Raw genomic sequence first — 17,183 nt, 5'->3', positions numbered from 1 at the left:
AAACCCACTCAAGCACACACACCCATATACTTAGACACTCACACACACTAAGATATACTCAAGCACATACACCTATACACTGAAACACTCACCAGCACACTCACATACACACACACAGAGAATTACTCCATACACTCATCTACACACAACACAAATACACATATAACTAACTATACATTTACACATTGACAGACACACAAACTCACATTCATTCACACACATTCAGATTCACACTCATACTCACATGTAGATATTCACACATATCAACACACATTCACATATACATTCCTTCTACATATATATATACACTCAAATGCACACTTGGTACACACTCACACAAGACTCACACTCACATCCACTAGACACATTAACATCCATACACATTCTCACACACACACTCACATGCAGACACATACTCTACTCTGACCAACACTCACACACGAACACATTCTCACACCCATGCACGCTCACCCTTACTCCCATGCACACACTTCTCACACACTAACGTTCTCTCTCTCTCTCTCTCTCTCTCTTCCTCACCCCCCCCCACACACTGCTTGATGATGAAAGGGAAGACTTCTGTTAATCCTCTTGATTGCTTAAACCCTTTCTGTCCTCTTCAGTCCATCAAGTGGAGGCCTTCCAGAAGTTCTGTTTGCCTATGTCTTAAGAGTCAATGTAGCTTCCATGGTTTTGACTTCTCTCCCTTCCCTCTCTACTTCTGGGGGATAAAGCCTCTGATCTTATGGGTTTTCTTTCATATCTGAGAGAAAGGGGCAAAGAAGCCAAGTTTCTTGGACAGAAGCCTAGATGTAAGCAGACCCTGAATCTTAGCTCATAGGAAGTCTTCCTGTGGGTGTCAGTGAGCTTCTGTTGTGTCTTTGCCATGAGTAATTGGTATCTTTGAACTCTCCGGGATCTGAGATGGTATAAGATTACAAATTTTAAATAAAGCTCTGGAAGTATACATTTTTTGAACAATAGATTTCTGACTTGGTAATTTGCTAAAAGATTTTTTTGAATTAATCATTGTGATTAGAACATATATTTATAGATATATGCATTTATGCGTGTGTGTGTGTGTGTGTGTGTGTGTACTTTTGAGGCAGGGTCTCACTTTGCAGATCCTGACTGGCCTGGACCTCATTATGTAGCCCAAGCTGGCCTTGAGTTCTGAGCTCTCCTGCCTTCACTTCTCAAGTGCTGGGATCATAGGCCTGTACACTGTGTGTTCTGGTTTGGGATTATAGACCTGTGCCATGTGTGTTCTGGGGATGAGATCATAGACCTGTGCCATGTGTGTTCTGGGCCTGGAGCTCTGGTCATCAGTTTATCAGGCAGTTTCCATTACCACTGAGCAGTTTCTGAGCATCATTCTAGTCACGGTGCCAGCTGTTATTAAAAACAAACAGACCAATTGATGTGAGTTAGAACCTTTGTATTCTGAGTTCTGCTGAGGTTGGATTAACAAACCCTTCTACAATGTTGTACTTGCAACTTCAACTTTCCTTACTCTTTTCTCTTTCGTAAAAAAAAAAGTACAAACATTGTAGAAAGTGGAGCAAATACAGATAATTCCACAGCAAAGCAGAATATTGACAGTGAAACAGTTATGCTTAATCTCAGGGGTCAGAGAACACTCCTGCATACATCATTGCATATATTTCCCAGTATTACCAAGTATACACAGAGGTACATTAAACAGTGTATGTGCTTGGTGCTTACCGTTTAACACTGGACCTCTTTATTCAGAAATATGACTTTAACACTTTGATTTGTTCCCATTGAACCAATTATTGTAACCATGACTTCTTTTTTTTTTTTTGCCTTCAGGAGCATGTTTATTGTGTTTGAGATGATACATCAGTGCTCTCTGAGCTACAAGGGGTAAAAGGAAATCCTCTCATTACAAACCGACAAAGGTAAAAGGTAAAACATTTTCACAACAGCATGAACCACATACTCAGAAATAGATCTGGGCTTAATACAAATGACATAATTCCTAGTCATCTACAGCTACTTTTATAACTTCATACAGATAATGAATTAGGCTAAAATGCACTATAATATTTGGTAGACTTCAGGACCAGTATCCTTAGTACATCACAAAATACATTTTGATATCCCAAAGAAGCAAGACTTGCAAGTAGGCATTTTAAACGTAACTAATCTACAGCTACAAAGTTCTACTCTTGATAGCATTTACCTTTTGGGGGAGTCTCCCAGTCTCCAAAGGATAAAGGCAGAGAGTAGAATCAGTATAACATATACACAGAAGTCCGTATTGTAAAGGCTATAAAGATCCGCAGCACAATGGGAAGAGGCCTTCTGCTCCTTCACACTGCATACAAATCATGAGAATTATGTTGCGTATCTCTTGGTCCACTGTCTGTCTATCCTGTCATGTTCTGCTCTGTTGGTCAAATACTGAGTTGCTATGCTTCCAACCAGAGGATCCGCAGGGTTGCAGTCCGTCAAAAGGGAACAAATTGAGAGCAAAACCTTTGAAATAGTCAAAGCAGGACTCCAGTTGTCTTTTAGAATATCCAGGCAGATGACTCCCTGACTGTTGATGTTGCAGTGATAGATTCTGGTTCGGAAGGTAACCTTTGGTGGCTTAAATGGATAATCTGAAGAAAATGTGATATCCAGAAAAAAAACACCACCTTCATATACAGAACCTGGTGGACCAAGTATAGTTGACCTCCATTCATAAATGTTATCTCCTTTAGGACCAGCACTGCAGTTGGGAGGAGGATCAAGGGTGATTTCAGCTAGTTCCTTCTGAATTCTTTTCGCACTAGTGGATAACTTAGCAGTCGTTTTGCTCGAAAGTTTGGTGTTCTTCTTCTGCTGGGTGGCAGAAGGTTTTCTCTCTTCCTGTTCCTCAGGCTCTGGAGCTGCAGGGTCTCGCTGGTCGGCATCTGAACTGCCACTGCTGGTGCTGGGACTCTCATCATCCGACCTCTGCCTATCACTGGACATCTTGGTGAAGTTATCTCTGGGAAAACTTCTCGGCCGCCCGCCCGGCCCGCTCGTGCGCCGCTACCGTAACCATGACTTCTTAACCTTCTTTTTATTTTGAGTTTCACCATACTGTACCAACGTTATGGCCTCTGTTAGAAAAGCAAACTAGCGCACACAAAATGTTGCATGAGGTTTTAGGAATTTCTATCATTTGAAAACTGACCCCTTGTTTCCTGCCCTGGCTTACACCACTGAGGTAATACAGTATTCTCAATTAACGCCGTAACTTATTTCAGCAGATTCTTGTAGCTATTTTTTCCTGTGGTAAACACATGACTGAGATCATTATATTTTTCATCGTAATGCTCTTTCTTGTCAAATCACCACCACCACCACCTTGTGTTGCTACTTGGTCCTGAGGATGGATGAACTATCAACAACCCTCACTTTTACATCTACAAGGAAGTGGATAGTTTCTTTTGGATATTTTACCTTTGAGAAGGCTAAACATGGTGATACTGACACTTGGAAGTGTTTCTGAAACAGTTCCCTTGTGGTGGTCTTCAGTAACATGTTCTTTAAGAGAGTCTCGAAGGTGGGCTAGTTTCAACTTTGGGGCAAATGACTTTGACTTTGAACTGTCCCCAAAGTCTTTTATTGGTGTAATTAGATGACTAGCATTCTAGTCTGGCCTGGAAATTGCTGTCAAAAGAAAGACATACTTAATGTCCAATTGTGGGCACTGAAGGCATTGCAGCCTCAGCTCAGCTTTGCTGAAGGCCTTAGAGCAGAAGGTATCACACCTCCGAGCATGTACAACAGGGAGAGAACATTTGATCAGACAGACACCGGAGAACAATTCAGGGGCTGAACTCAGGCTTTTAGAACAACCTGTCTCATGAGAGTCAGCTCAGGAGTCCCAAAGAACTTTAATCCATCTTGTGAGTGCCTCCAATGACCTGAAGACCTCCCACTAGGCTCCCCTTTTTAAGGATCCAACCAGTATGAAGACCAAGTATCAAGTAGTAAGCCCCCAAGAAACTCTCAGGCTGTCTCTAAGCCATAATAGTTTGCTTAAAAGACAATCTCCTAGCTGTGATGTTTTACTTAAGGTGTCAACTCAGCTCAGCTATGTCTTTTTCTAACATCACTCACAGTACACTTACTGCACTTATGGACATCTGTCTGTGACTGTCATTGCTGCTGCAGTTGGTGATACTCATTTCCATGAGTTGACTCTCGCAGAAATCTTAACAAAGTTTTCAGAAAGCGATTTTGATTGTTTACCGCTGACTGTTAGCATGGCTTGTCCACCATGACCTGCTGTGGCTCTGAAATGGGTGAGGGGGACATTTGGATGTAGTGTTCTACAGTGAGCACCAAAGGCATCTCCAGCTCATAGTTTTTACATGCTTTAATAAGCGCCGTCCTTCCTTAGCATCTGTAACTATTTTCACATTTCTTTTAGTCCTTCTGTAGAAATTCCTTCAAACTCCATACATCTGTAATTTCCATGGCCAGAGAAATCAGCTTAACAGGTTGTTGTTGCAATAGAATTCACAGTTATTATTAGTATTTTGGAAGGCTCTTATGTCAGCTCTCCAAGGCAAGTCAAAACAACAGTGAAGTGTTGAGGTCTAGAGTGTTGTATGCCCAACTTCAGTTATTTGGTAACCAAAGAATGAGAAACATTTCAGATTTTATATCTCCTGCCATATACCACTGCCTGGTGGACAAATGGCTTCTTATTATAGAAAAATCACTGCTGAAAACCATGTCAAATGAGCTAGCTCTGAAATACAGATTAAGACATCCTTGAAGGCAAGGGCCATATATGTCAATCTTGGTATTCCTGGAAACAGAACATGCACATATAAATATATGCATGTGTGCACATGTGTATGCACATGATACTAACAATGAATGAACAGTGTCAAGTAGAAATAGAATTTTATTCCAGCTCTTCTACCTCAGATTCCAGAGAACCTATCGTTATGCATGTAGTTTGCAGAGCTAGATACAGCTTAAGGTGAATAGCTTAGTTTACAGATATTTTATCAGGTTAAGAATATGCCAGATCAATTAACATGATTCAGAGATACATTCTGATTTTGGTTGCAAGCTTACTTTTTGGAGGAAGAAACACAATATTTTCTAATTATTCTGGGCCCAAAGGAGACGCTATCTGGGTTTCTTAAAAATTATTATTGCCTCCTCCTCTTTGGAGACCCTGGCTTGTTTCCCTTTGTCTTTTGAGATCACTACATTGGGTCCCCAGAGGACATTGACGTTGACAGAGAAAGACCAAAGGACCTTTTGTGACTTCATCCAAATGTCATAACAAAAGTAACGCTTAGCATGCTTCTGAGGGATTGACTTTCAAGCAGGAACCAGGTTGTTTTGGAAACTTCCCTAATGACATTGTTATTATTTCTTGTGAGTGATTAGGTTGATAGATCAGTCCCACTTGCAAGTTAGTGCAATTCCTGCAGTCAGGAGCAGGGAACCCATCAGAGTAGAAATGGTGGGGTCCTCAAGCTTGGTTACAGTTTTTCTCTGTGAAAACTGTCATCTTCCTTTAAATTCTTTATTTGCCTTAGACTCCCCCCACATTATGTTTTCTTAGTTTAAAAAAAAAGACCTGAAGATTTTGAACCATCTCTCATCCTGGCACATTAATATATTTTGAAAAATGTGAAGAATAAATTGCAAAGATTGGTTGATGCTTGGAAAAGGTCAGGAGAGCCAGATGCTGATTAAGAATTCTTTTATCTAATGCCTTTTCACCATGCCCTGCACACTATAGGAGCCCAGGAAGTCCATTCTGAGTGTTGAATGGGTGACATGCGTCTGGGACCAAGTACTGTGAGTCAGGGCCCAAGACTGTTTTCACAGATGCCATCCGGGCGCAGTCACTCATTCTTGACCTTCTGACGCCTTCATCATGCTAAGAAGACGCTGCATGACTGGAGGATTCCTATAATTTAAAACTGTGATTTTTACCATCTCCTCACACTCCGCAGAGGTCAAGAGGCTAGATAAACAACTTCCTACAGCTGCTGCAACATCGGGTGCGCGCCCGCAGCAGAAAGTGTGTGCTGTGGAGATAAACACTTCAGGTTGTATCTACCCGCATACCTATGCTTTTTGTGTCTGAACTTGGCCCTTAGCAATTAATATTAAAGGCAGATGTGGTGCTAATGAGAAAGAATTCAAACGCGGGCGTGCCGAGTTGAAATGACCAGCGTTCCCAGGAGGCTAGCTTTCCACAAAGGGTTTGAGTTCAGCTTTGATTCTGCAAGCCTGGCTCAGCCTCTTATCTTTGTTTCCTTCTGGGAGCTATGGCATCTGATTGCTGCCCAGCATCAGGTCCCTTCTGAATCCCTACTTCACTAATGTGGACCTTGAATTGTTCTCCTGAGGTTCATTTACACGTGTATGAACATTCCTCAAATTTCCCTTCCTTTGTGACCTCTTGAAGATGCTTCCAGCTCTGAGATTCTGCGACACTGAAGTTGGTGGGTTACTTTCATTTTCTTAGAAGTTACAGGTCAGAGAGCCGGTGTTCAAGTAAACTAATCTGTTGTTGGATTGTCTTTTACGGCTCTTGTAAATACTACCGATGGCTCAGAGTCTTAGAAGGCATGGGGAAAACATTTTTTTTCTGTGTAAGACTTTAAGAAATGGAGTTTAGGGAGCAGGTCTGACTGTGTGGTATTTGTCCACAGTAACAGTAAATTCAGCAAAAACTTGTTACTTCCAAGTTGATCTTTCCTATTTAATAAACCACAGTAACTTCACTATAAACCTGCCAGATAGAGTGTGGCTGATTGTCTCATTTGCTAAATAAACACCCCATGCCATTATTCACACTGGCTACAAACGTTCCTATTTTTCAATCTCAAATGCTTTTCAAACAATCACGTTTTACCCATGCATATTATCCCTAGGCCTCTGATATTGACATTTCAATCTCATTTTTTATAGCCATGGGTATGCTTATTGCCTTTGTTATTATTTTTAAACATCTAACATTTCTATAGAACATAAAACACCCAAACTTGCCTGCTCCCATTGCTCTTTTCAGAGACAGATGCAGCGTGGGTGGTGGCCATTTCTACATTGAACCTTAACTGAGGGGGTGCCCAAACCCAGGCCTGATGTCTGCACACTGCCTTTGTCAGATTGTGCTCCGGGAGCACTTTACAAGATCAGAGTGTCCTCTGTCTCCTGATTAGCATTCAGAGAACCTTGGCAACAGAGGATGGAGCCATAGGAGGGGAGCAGGCTGCTGTTTAAACGGAGGAAAGCCACTTCACGACTGATAAGCGCCAGAGTGATAAATCTCAAACAGCCCTTTGGCCCCAGGAATCACAGAGCAGCCCTCTCCCGGGCACTCATCCACAGATGATGAACTTTTACTTTTCACAGCATCATCCCAGGGCAGCTCCGAGCTTCGTGAAGAGGTGTCTGCTTGTGGTCTGCACTGGGTACCTGTCAGTTGGTTTACAGATAATATTGACAGATCCCAGAGTGCTTTGGAACGTACTTAGGACCAGAAACAGCAGCAGGAAGGGCTAAGGAGTGTAGAGGACTTCTAGCAGTAGGCGTCAGCAGTCTACTGCAGAATATGTCTGCTTTCAAAAAAGTCTCCAAGATTATTTGATAAAGGCTTGGGATTTAGCTTTGCACAAACCTAAACATTCGTATGGCTATTGCACTTGTTAATTTTCTTTTTGTTGTTGTTTCAGTGAACCATGTCAATTTGTTGGCAAAGTCAATTTATCAACAAAACTTTGTGTCCAGGAGGTGGGATTGATTTTAATCTGCCATAATGGGTACCCACATGTCTTCACCCTGAAGATCTAGCAGTCCATGCTTTAGTCAGAGTCAACTACTCCTCCTTCACTTTCACAGTTTTTATGATGCTGCCAGAAGTCTTCTCCCATTTGCTTTAACTCAGTCTGCAGGGCATCCCTCACTGCTCTCTCTCAGATCTGGGAGAGCTGGGTGTAGAGTCCAGCCTGCCAAGAGTATCCTACCGAGGTGGTAAGAGCTGGGTGTGCCAGGCAGAACCCACTGCTGTTAATTTTAAGCTGAGCAATATCACGCTTGTCACCGTGAGACAATGTTAATAAAACTCTATGGACCTGTAGAGCCCTCCAGTTATGGGAGAAAAGTTGGGAGCACAAGGTAATGTTTGGTGAGGCTCCATTGGTACTTGTTGCGTGTATGTGGCCTTTCAGGGTTGTCATGGTGTCACAGAATGTCCCCACGGACCAGAACAGTGGCTGGCTCGTCTTGACTATACCCCCAGTGAGAAAACAGCTAGACATATGCTATACTGAGTCTCACACCTGGTTCCATTTCCTGGAGCCCTATTTGAGATGGGCTCGCGATGAGTTCCCAACAGGATGGCAAAGCTGTGAGGTGGTTGCCTTAACCCGGGGTGTGGAATTGAGTTCCACTTAGCACATGACAGATGTGTACCACACATGAAATGCTCTGCTATGCACTGTGTGGAGCACACATAGATCTGCAAATAGTTTTAAATTTAATTAAAGGGATGGGACTAAGAGACTTTTGAACAGTAGTATATTTACGGAATCTAAATACCACAGTATTGAATTGCCTATCATCACTGTGGGGAATATTGCTCTCATTGCTGGTTTCATTTAACTTTAAATAGTCCATGGGATTAAGTAAAATCATAGGATCTTTGGGCGAAATAAGATTGTTCAGAAATATTTGATACAGTTTAGTTCAACTCTATTTTTTTTTAATAAGGACACGGAGAGGCTATGTCCGAGGTCACAAATCACGAATGACAATGTTCACTGTCTCCCCAGGCCTTTGGTTCTAAAGCTTGCTGAAGTTCCAGGTTCCTGCAAACAGCTTGCTTCATTTCTGCTCAGTGAGAATAAACGTCTGTTACATGGGTTCTCAGACAGACACATCTTGTACTGAATTCCTTTGTGCATCTGTTGGTATCTTTTTCTCTGAAGACCAACCCAGACTACCACCAAGATGAGCCTTTTGGGTTCATACCCACAGTCTGCAATGTGTAATAAATGTGTGACATGTATGTAACACGTCTTGAGCCTGGCATGACTGGCCTCTGTTTTCCATCTGCCACCCAACATCCCAGGAGAAAAACACTAAGCACCTTGTCTAAGGTCTCAAAGATAGCAAGTGCCTGAGTCAGAGACTCAGGCTCCAGAGCCTGTGTTCTTAACTGAAGGTCCATGCCACTTAAAGTCAACGTGGTGGGTGCCCAGCAACTCCCGAGTAACTGAAATATGATAACCCTCATCAGAGTTCTGGCTACATTCAGCAGCCAGACTCTGTGTCCACAGCTTCCTCTTCAAACATGCTCAACTCAATAGGAGAGGTCCTCACACCAGAGCTATCTTGGGCTGCTGCCTGGGAGTTTAAACTCAAGGGTCTTGACCTCACCAGCTCTCATGTTTGCTATGGTTTTATTTTCTTCTTTGGTGAAAGCAACAGATTTAGTAAAAAGCCATGAATAACTGAATTAACTTGAAAATCTTCTAAAAGCATGCAGCTTAGGATATTATATAGAATTGGCAAAAAGACAATTTTAAGTGTGTGTGTGTGTATGTGTGTGTGTGTGTGTGTGTGTGTGTGTGTTATACAAGGGCCACTTTTTCTTTTTAAGGAAAGGGGGGAGGGAGAAGCAGCCTCCACCATTTCAGGGAGTTTATGCCCTGATTCTTCTAGAGCAGTAGGCCAGGCTTGAGCCCCATGCCCTGTAGAGCGTGAGGTAGGGGTGGGGGTGGGGTCTGTGACATCTAATCCACCCAAAAGGATTTCAGATTTGATTAGGCTCTTGGAATTCAGCTTGAAAAAGAGCCATTAAAAAGCCAGGCAAAACAGAGGCCTTGCCCCTGACTCTTAGGGTGGAAAGCCAGTCGCTGAGCAGGAAGTGCCCTGATGTGCTGACAATGAGGAAGCAGGCCTTGTTTTTGTTTGTTTTCTCATAAAGTGCTGATGAACAAATGAAGGAGTGCATTAAGGCGCCCTGAAAGCAAGCTGTGAGAAGAGATTGGGGTTTATCAGCCTTTTAGCCAGGTTTCCTCTGGAAAGAACGCTTGCACATGCAGGCTCTGTCTGCACGTCCACGCCCACCCTGGCGCCCCTCCCTGCTTGCGCCCCTTGATAACTGTGAATGCTTCAAAATGAAGTCAAGAAGTCAACCCTTTGTGACAGATGGGCATGCGCTTGGGGTCATGGGTTCCTAAACTATGAAACAAATGAATGGGAGATAAGACCTGTTTCCATAGAACAAATAACCAACTTCTTGGGTTTTGTGTGTGTGTGTGTGTGTGTGTGTGTGTGTGTGTGTGTGTGTGTGTGTGTGTGTGTGTTGTTTTGGTTCTCTATTTATGCCTGGAAGTTCTAAATTAATTTCTGGCGTCCTTTGAAGAGACTAAAAAAAATAAAACAAAAATAAAACAGAGTGAAAGAGAAGATTCCTTTTGGGAGCAATACCAGGTTGCTGAATCTAAGACCCCACATGGAGAAACTTTACAATATGGGGAAAATATTACCTGTAGCCACGAATGGCATGGTCTTAGAAGATCAGTGTTCTTTGGTAATGAGTCATTAAATGCATGACTTTTGAGTCGTCTGTGGAGCAGCACAGGACAAAGACCTAAATGCTCTAACCAGAGCTCCTAGGCAGCAGATGGAGTGTTCTTCTGGTGACACAGCAGCCATGAAGCTTGCTCCATTTTCTTCTGAGATAAAATGAGTCTGTTTCCCAAGAGCTAGAAAGGACATCATAGACTTAAGGAGATGTGTAGAAGTCATGGAAAACTCAGCCTTGACCAGTGTGCCCTGCAATGAGGCTTTTAAGTGTTTTACAGATGATTGTACTTTTAGCCACTTAGACGTCAAATAATTCCAAGGAATAAGAAATAGCAATAAATGGTTCAAAATGGACTTGATCCAATTCTTAGGGCTTTTCAGCTGTTTTAAAATATGCATAAATTCCTTAAAATATGTGAATACAAAAGGAAAATAGTATCATTGACCAGAAAAATTGAAAATGGTGAAGCTACATATTAAATTCTGAATCTGAAAACACCAGGTAATTTGGTCTTGCTTCACAAGCAGGAAACTGAGACCCCGAGAGAGATGACAGGGGACAAAGTAGACACTGGGCTCTGTCTGTCTCTAGTATGTGTAATTGGTTCTGAACAACTGTGACTTCCGCATCCAAGGAATCAATTAAAGGATCAAAAGCATTTAAAAAATGTTTTGTCTGTATTATACATACATGCACTAAAATAATTTTATTTATTATTATTCTTTTTTAATACTCTTTTAAAAAATTATTTATTATGTATAGTGTTCTGTCTGCATGTATTCCTGCAGGCCAGAAGAGGGCACCAGATCTCATTAAAGATGGTTGTGAGCCACCATTTGGTTGCTGGGAATTGAACTCAGGACCTCTGGAAGAATAGTCAGTGCTCTTAACTGCTGAGTCATCTCTCCAGCCCCTTTCTTTATTACTTTTTAAGATTTATCTTGTGACAGGTCTCACTAGCTGGTCTTGGCTGACTGTAAATGCCTCTTCCTGCCCCAGCCCCTGAGTACCTAGTTCAGATAAATTGTTTTTCTTGTCCTTCCCTAAACAATACAGTCTAGCAGCTATTTACATAGCATTTCCTCTCTATTAGGTATCTTAATCTCAGAGCATGGTAGTCTGGATGTAAGTGCTACACTCTCCTATATGTGGGGCTTGAGTATCCCAGGTGTATAAGCATCCTGAGGAAATTGTATCCGTGGGGTCCTCTAACAAATGCCCCAAGGCATCATGGGACAACCACACTGCACTCTGCTTTTTGGGAAGCTGGGTGTTTGCAGAGATGTCCAGACTCCAACATTCTCCCCTGACTGGGACAGTGGCCTCCCTCCTAACTCTCACAGCCACCTTATAATGGTAAGCCCCCATTTGGAGAGACCGAATAGCCCGTGCATGGTAAATAACAGGGCTAGGACCTGAGTTAGACTGATCCCAAAGGCTCGACTCTTTCTTAATTAAAATTTGTAGTTAGCAGACAAAGCAACAAGGGCGTCTCACTGTGACTTTTCATACACATCTGTCATTATACTTTGTGATTACTCTACTCTTCTCTCCCCGCCCCACTGCTGGCCGTCTTGCTGGTCTCCATCTTCCCCTCAACAGTCCCTTCTTACTCTCCTGTCACACATATTCCATTGCCCTCTCTTATTCTCCCTCCTTTCACTTTAGTGATGTCCAACTTTCAATTTCTAAGCAAGACAGGTTTCTTACCCAAGCATTGGTAGCCAGACTCATCAAGTAGCAGCTCAGCTTCCCTCGCTGCTAATATAAGTATAGTATGCCGGCCCCTTTATCTTCTTATTCCAGGCCACAGATTTCTGTTCATTCCCTAGGGCTGCAAAGGTGAATTGTCACAAGCAGTGGGTGGGATGTGCATTAGGAGTGGGACTTAAGACAACATTTTACTCTCTCACAGTTCTGAGGGTCCCAAATCTGACATGAAGCTATTCTTCTCCTGGAATCTCTGGGGGAAAATCCTTTCTTGTGTCTTCTTAGTACCTATTGGTTGTTTCCAGTGTTCCCTGGCTTGTAGGTCCATTGCTCCTCTCCCTGCCACCATCTAACCTGTGTAGGTATTGCTGTTGAGTCTCTTTCTCCTTCCTCCCACAAAGATGCCAGTCATTGGATTTATGAACCACCCCAGTCTAATTGGTTCTCATCCAAATTGCAAACATACAAAGACTTTTTAGACGAATTGGATTATAATATTCTGAGTATCCGGGTGGCTATGAAGTTGAAAAGACACTATGCACCTGTTATCCCTGGGAAGAATTTTACTTCAGTGAGAAATCATTCCAGAAAGAACTTATGATAATCTTTCAGGGTCTCATGGCTAGACACAGACAAAGCACAGATGCTTCTCACTTTACTCCTGAGCGCTATATGAAACCAGCTATTCATTCCTGCAGATGTAGTAACACAAAGTAGTCTTGGACCCATGAGACCTTTGAAATTTTAATGGGCTACAAGGAAAACTTACATGTCAGGAGAAGGAGTGACATGATTCTCCTGAAGCCCCCTAGGAAGCTTACGGCCATGAACCCGTGAAGGAGTTCAATGTGGATATGTCCCAAGACTTCTTCCTTCAGAGCTCCGAAGGCCATTTGTCAGGAAGCAACTTATTTGTCTTTATTGCTTATGGGAGTGAAAAGTGACAAAACAATGTTATCAGAGGTCACATTCACACTTGTGATAGGCGTCAGGGAGGCCGCAGCTGGTCCCACATTTATTTACCATAACTGCTAGCAAGCTTGGTGCCCAAACAGGCGTGTGCGGTAAGTCTCACGTCCACATCACAGTTCTATGGGGCATGGAAGGAAGAACCACAATGCATGAGCTCGCTGGCTGCCTGGGCCCGCTTCCAGGTTTAACACAAGTTATTTATTTGATGAGGATGGCTAGAAGGTCTTTTTAGCATCCCTAGAAGATACTGAGTTCATTTCTACCTCAGCCTTTCTAATGGCTGCCCCTTCTGGGTCAAAACTCCCTGACTCTCAAAATATGAAGCTACCCTCCTTTGTGCCCCACACATCTCTTCATAGATGTTCTTAACCTCCCCAGAATCCGTGTTGTTTTGCTTTATTCTTTTTATGGCAATCTTAATTTGGTTAATAAATGTTATTATTTCATCCAATTGTTTAAATATTTGTCCATCTTACCTCTCTACTTAGAAAATAAACTCTGTGGTAGCTGAGACGTTGTTTTGGTCATTGCCAGATGCCCAACATTGAGAACAGAGCCTAGCATGGGAAGGAGGCACACGCGTTACTGTCTGTGGGATGAATGGATGAGCAGGTGGGTGAATGAATGCTTAGTCTGCCTTCATTTCCTCAAACAGGGCTCCCCTGACCTCTCTGACATATTAGATCACTCTATTAAAAAGCAATGTGCTTCCCTTTTATAATGTTTACCACAGCTACGATTTTGCATTCATTTGTCTGCTTTTTCTACGCATGTCAATTTTCTCACCAGATTAAAAGTCCCATGAAGATAGGAACCACTTGTCAGTGATTCCTTCCATTATAGGCAGCCTCAGTAACTGTTGAACAAATGAAAAACACCAGTGAAGTCTATTGGTGGCTAACTGGTATACCACCGGCTCCAGGTACAAATTTCCATTCAACAGGTATAATTTCTGTTCAACAATGGTGAAGAGTAAGGAGTTGGCAAAAGCAGGGAGGAATAGGGAATCCAGTGCTGGGAACAATCCTACCTCGTGGGCACACGGAAGGGCCTGGGTTAGGGGAATAGCTCAAGATGCAGTAATTAACATCGGGGCTCAGATCAGAATTTGGCCAATAGCAAGATGATTTGATGCTCAGTGAAAGAGCTAAGCCTTGCCATTAATGGCTTCCTTCCCACCTGTGCATTTGGTTAAAGACCCCACAAGCAGCTGTGTCTGTGATTCCACAGCTTGGGGACTTCCTCCAGGTTCCACCCCCTATTCTTTCATTTGAACCCTATTGTTTTGAACTGGTTTCCCTGGTTCCTTCCTGCTTCCTTGGGTTTGGATTTTCCCCCGTGCCTATTCCCTTTGGGTTGGTAACTGTCTTGCCTCACTTTAACAATATGCTCTGTAACCCTTAGCTTTTCTGTCTCTACCTGTCCCCTGTACATAGCTCAGGCCCTGAAATTCCCCTTGGCTAGGGGCAGCCTGTGGAGGAGCTTGGCCTCCAACTTGCTTGGAAAAGAGACTGGGCCCTGAGTTTTCTTGGATGGAGCTCCTAGAGTTCCCTCTGATTAGGGTTGACTTTAGGATGGGTTTGGGACTATAGAACACATACCACGTTCTCCTCCTATGTGCATGGCAGACATCATTAATTGATCCTATTGAGTATAGCTCCACACTTTTCAACATAGAGCTGCAGGTAAATATGTTGTTGCAAGTTCAAGTCATTGAACAAGGCCTGTGAGGACTATACATGCCTGCGTGTGCATGTGATTGTACATGCATGTGTAAATTGGGAAGTAAAACTAACAAAAGGCACTAGCTATGGACAGATGAGGTTAGCAGAAACTGGAATAAGGTTCAGAACGGCAGATGTTCAATTAGTATATTTGGCAAGCTTAGCTACTTTGTATCAAGTGTGAGATTTGAAATATTAAAATACTTAAGAAAAAAGTAATCCAGAAGGGAGGTATTACTTAAAATAGGCCTTGGGGACAAATGGAAGACATATGCTGCTAATTAGCTAGCTATTCGTGTGGACAGCCACCGTTTCATCTTTAGCCAGAACAAAAATGAGGTGTTTATGATCTGGCATGTTCAAGCGGACTTCATTCACAATGAAACCTTAAACGCCTGAGGGGTTTGTAGCTGGTTACGGTTATAGTGGTGGAGAGTCCTCAGGTACAGAGGAGAAGAGGAGGGCAAGCCTTCTAGCCTGTGTGTGCTCTCCAGTGTTCCCTTACCTCAGCTGACAAAGGACAGAATTCTCATGTAATTAATTCACTGTTCACCTGTAATGGGTAATATACCTGCAACTCAGCCATCTCAGGGCTAACAGGAAGCCTGCCTGCCGGTGCACCACATGCTTCAGTAAAATAACTTCAAGATGAAGCTTTTAAAAAAGCATGACAGTTTTTGCTTGAAGCCAGATCTCCAACTTGTTCGTGTCGCTTCTCTGCTTCGGCGACATGACCTCGGTGGACATCTGTGGGTTTCCAACCTCGGCATCCATTCCTTATTCTTTTTGGAGGAGTATTAGGATTTTCTGTGGGGAAATGTCTCTTTCTCCACTTTTGATTCATGTTCAGGGGAAGCCTTGAGGTCTTGGATCCGCTGATCAGTGTGCTGTTCGCCTTAGTCACTGAGGTCGAGGTCATTGGGCTTAATCCCTGCCATTGTGCCCTCCCTCCCTCTGCCCTCCTCCCTCCTTTCCTCCCTCCCTTCCTTCTTTCTCACTTTCTTCCTCCCCATCTTGCTTCTCCTTCTCCCTCCCTCCTTCTTGTCCCCTCTCTTCCTATACATCTTCCTGTTTTATTTTTAAGCATTGGGAAGAAAAAGAAAGTGCCCCTAGGTTTCAGTTGGCATTGTTGAGGTCACTGAATTTAGGTCTGGCGTTGTTGACAACCATCTTGATTCTCTCAGAGAAGCATGCCTGAAGATGAGTCAAAACCAAAAGGAAAGTAGGCTGAAATTTTCTGAGACATTAAGGTCCAATGCCTCACCACATGATCTAGTTGTGAAATCAGTCGCTTACCGACTTCAGTCCCACAAACTCCCAAAAGTGCTGTCTCCCTGGAGCTTTTGGAATGGGGTGCTGTCATTTGAAGCTGAAGGAATTCTGTTAGAAAGCGTTCATCTCTCCTGCTTCGACTGACTTAAATGAGCACGAAACATGGACTGTGACAGAGGGGCATGGACTTCTAACCTCTCAGCTATCCAGATACTGAGAATTTAAAAAAAGGAAGCCATTTGCTTTTTAGAATTGTTTTTTGTGGCCAATCTTCTTTTTTTTTAAACTGGATTTGGAATCACTTAGGAGACACACCTCTGGGTGTGTCTGTGACTGTCTCCAGAGACGTTTAATTGCCGAGAGAAGACTTGGTTTGAACAGTCCCGTGGACTGACTGGGTTCCTGGATACAGTAAATGTGAAAAAGGGTGACAGCATGAGTTTCAGCATTGTCTTTCTCTGGACTGTGGAAACAATATGACTAGCTGCCTCATGCTTCAGTTGCCATGACATTCCTGCCACGATTGTTGGAATCCCCTCAAACTGTGAGCCGAAATACACCCTTTGTTGAATTATTTGTTTGGGTCATTTTGTTCAGCAATGAGAAAAACGATGAATTCACTATTTTCTCTGGGAACTCTTGTACTTAATGATTATAATTTATCTTATATGTATATTTGTATATTATACAAGATAAGCATGGAATTTATGTTGTACTTTACAATGAAAGATCCTTGACCAGGCCTCCGTCTTCCAGAGTTGTGGCTTTTCCAGACAAGGAGTAGATGCTTAGTCTCTCCATTCACGGCTGTGTCAGCCCTGTGGAAAAACTAACCATTTTACACTTTGCTATTTTGTCTCCTGAAGTGGAAAGTAAAAAAAAGGACCCATTACCATTCAGGGTGCTCATTTTGTTAGCTCTGCATT

At 42.8% G+C, this 17,183-nt stretch overlaps 1 protein-coding gene across 1 annotated transcript; it reads right to left on the bottom strand.

The window, feature by feature from the left end:
- Positions 1-1,832: 1,832 nt before the first annotated feature.
- Positions 1,833-3,043, bottom strand: LOC121140845 (ubiquitin-conjugating enzyme E2 E3-like). The gene has a single exon (XM_040747223.1). It carries the CDS (start codon positions 2,983-2,985, stop codon positions 2,362-2,364), a length of 624 nt encoding a protein of 207 aa, XP_040603157.1. The 5' UTR covers positions 2,986-3,043; the 3' UTR covers positions 1,833-2,361.
- Between the last annotated feature and the right edge of the window lie 14,140 nt (positions 3,044-17,183).

The sequence above is a fragment of the Mesocricetus auratus genome, unplaced genomic scaffold (assembly GCF_017639785.1).
Source record: "Mesocricetus auratus isolate SY011 unplaced genomic scaffold, BCM_Maur_2.0 Super-Scaffold_100006, whole genome shotgun sequence".
NCBI classification, from domain to species: domain Eukaryota; kingdom Metazoa; phylum Chordata; class Mammalia; order Rodentia; family Cricetidae; genus Mesocricetus; species Mesocricetus auratus.
This window is presented reverse-complemented; position numbering and strand designations above follow the sequence as displayed.

Bases quoted from the DNA above. Each gene is read 5' to 3' on its own strand.
- LOC121140845 (XM_040747223.1), bottom strand. From the start codon at position 2,985: ATGTCCAGTGATAGGCAGAGGTCGGATGATGAGAGTCCCAGCACCAGC.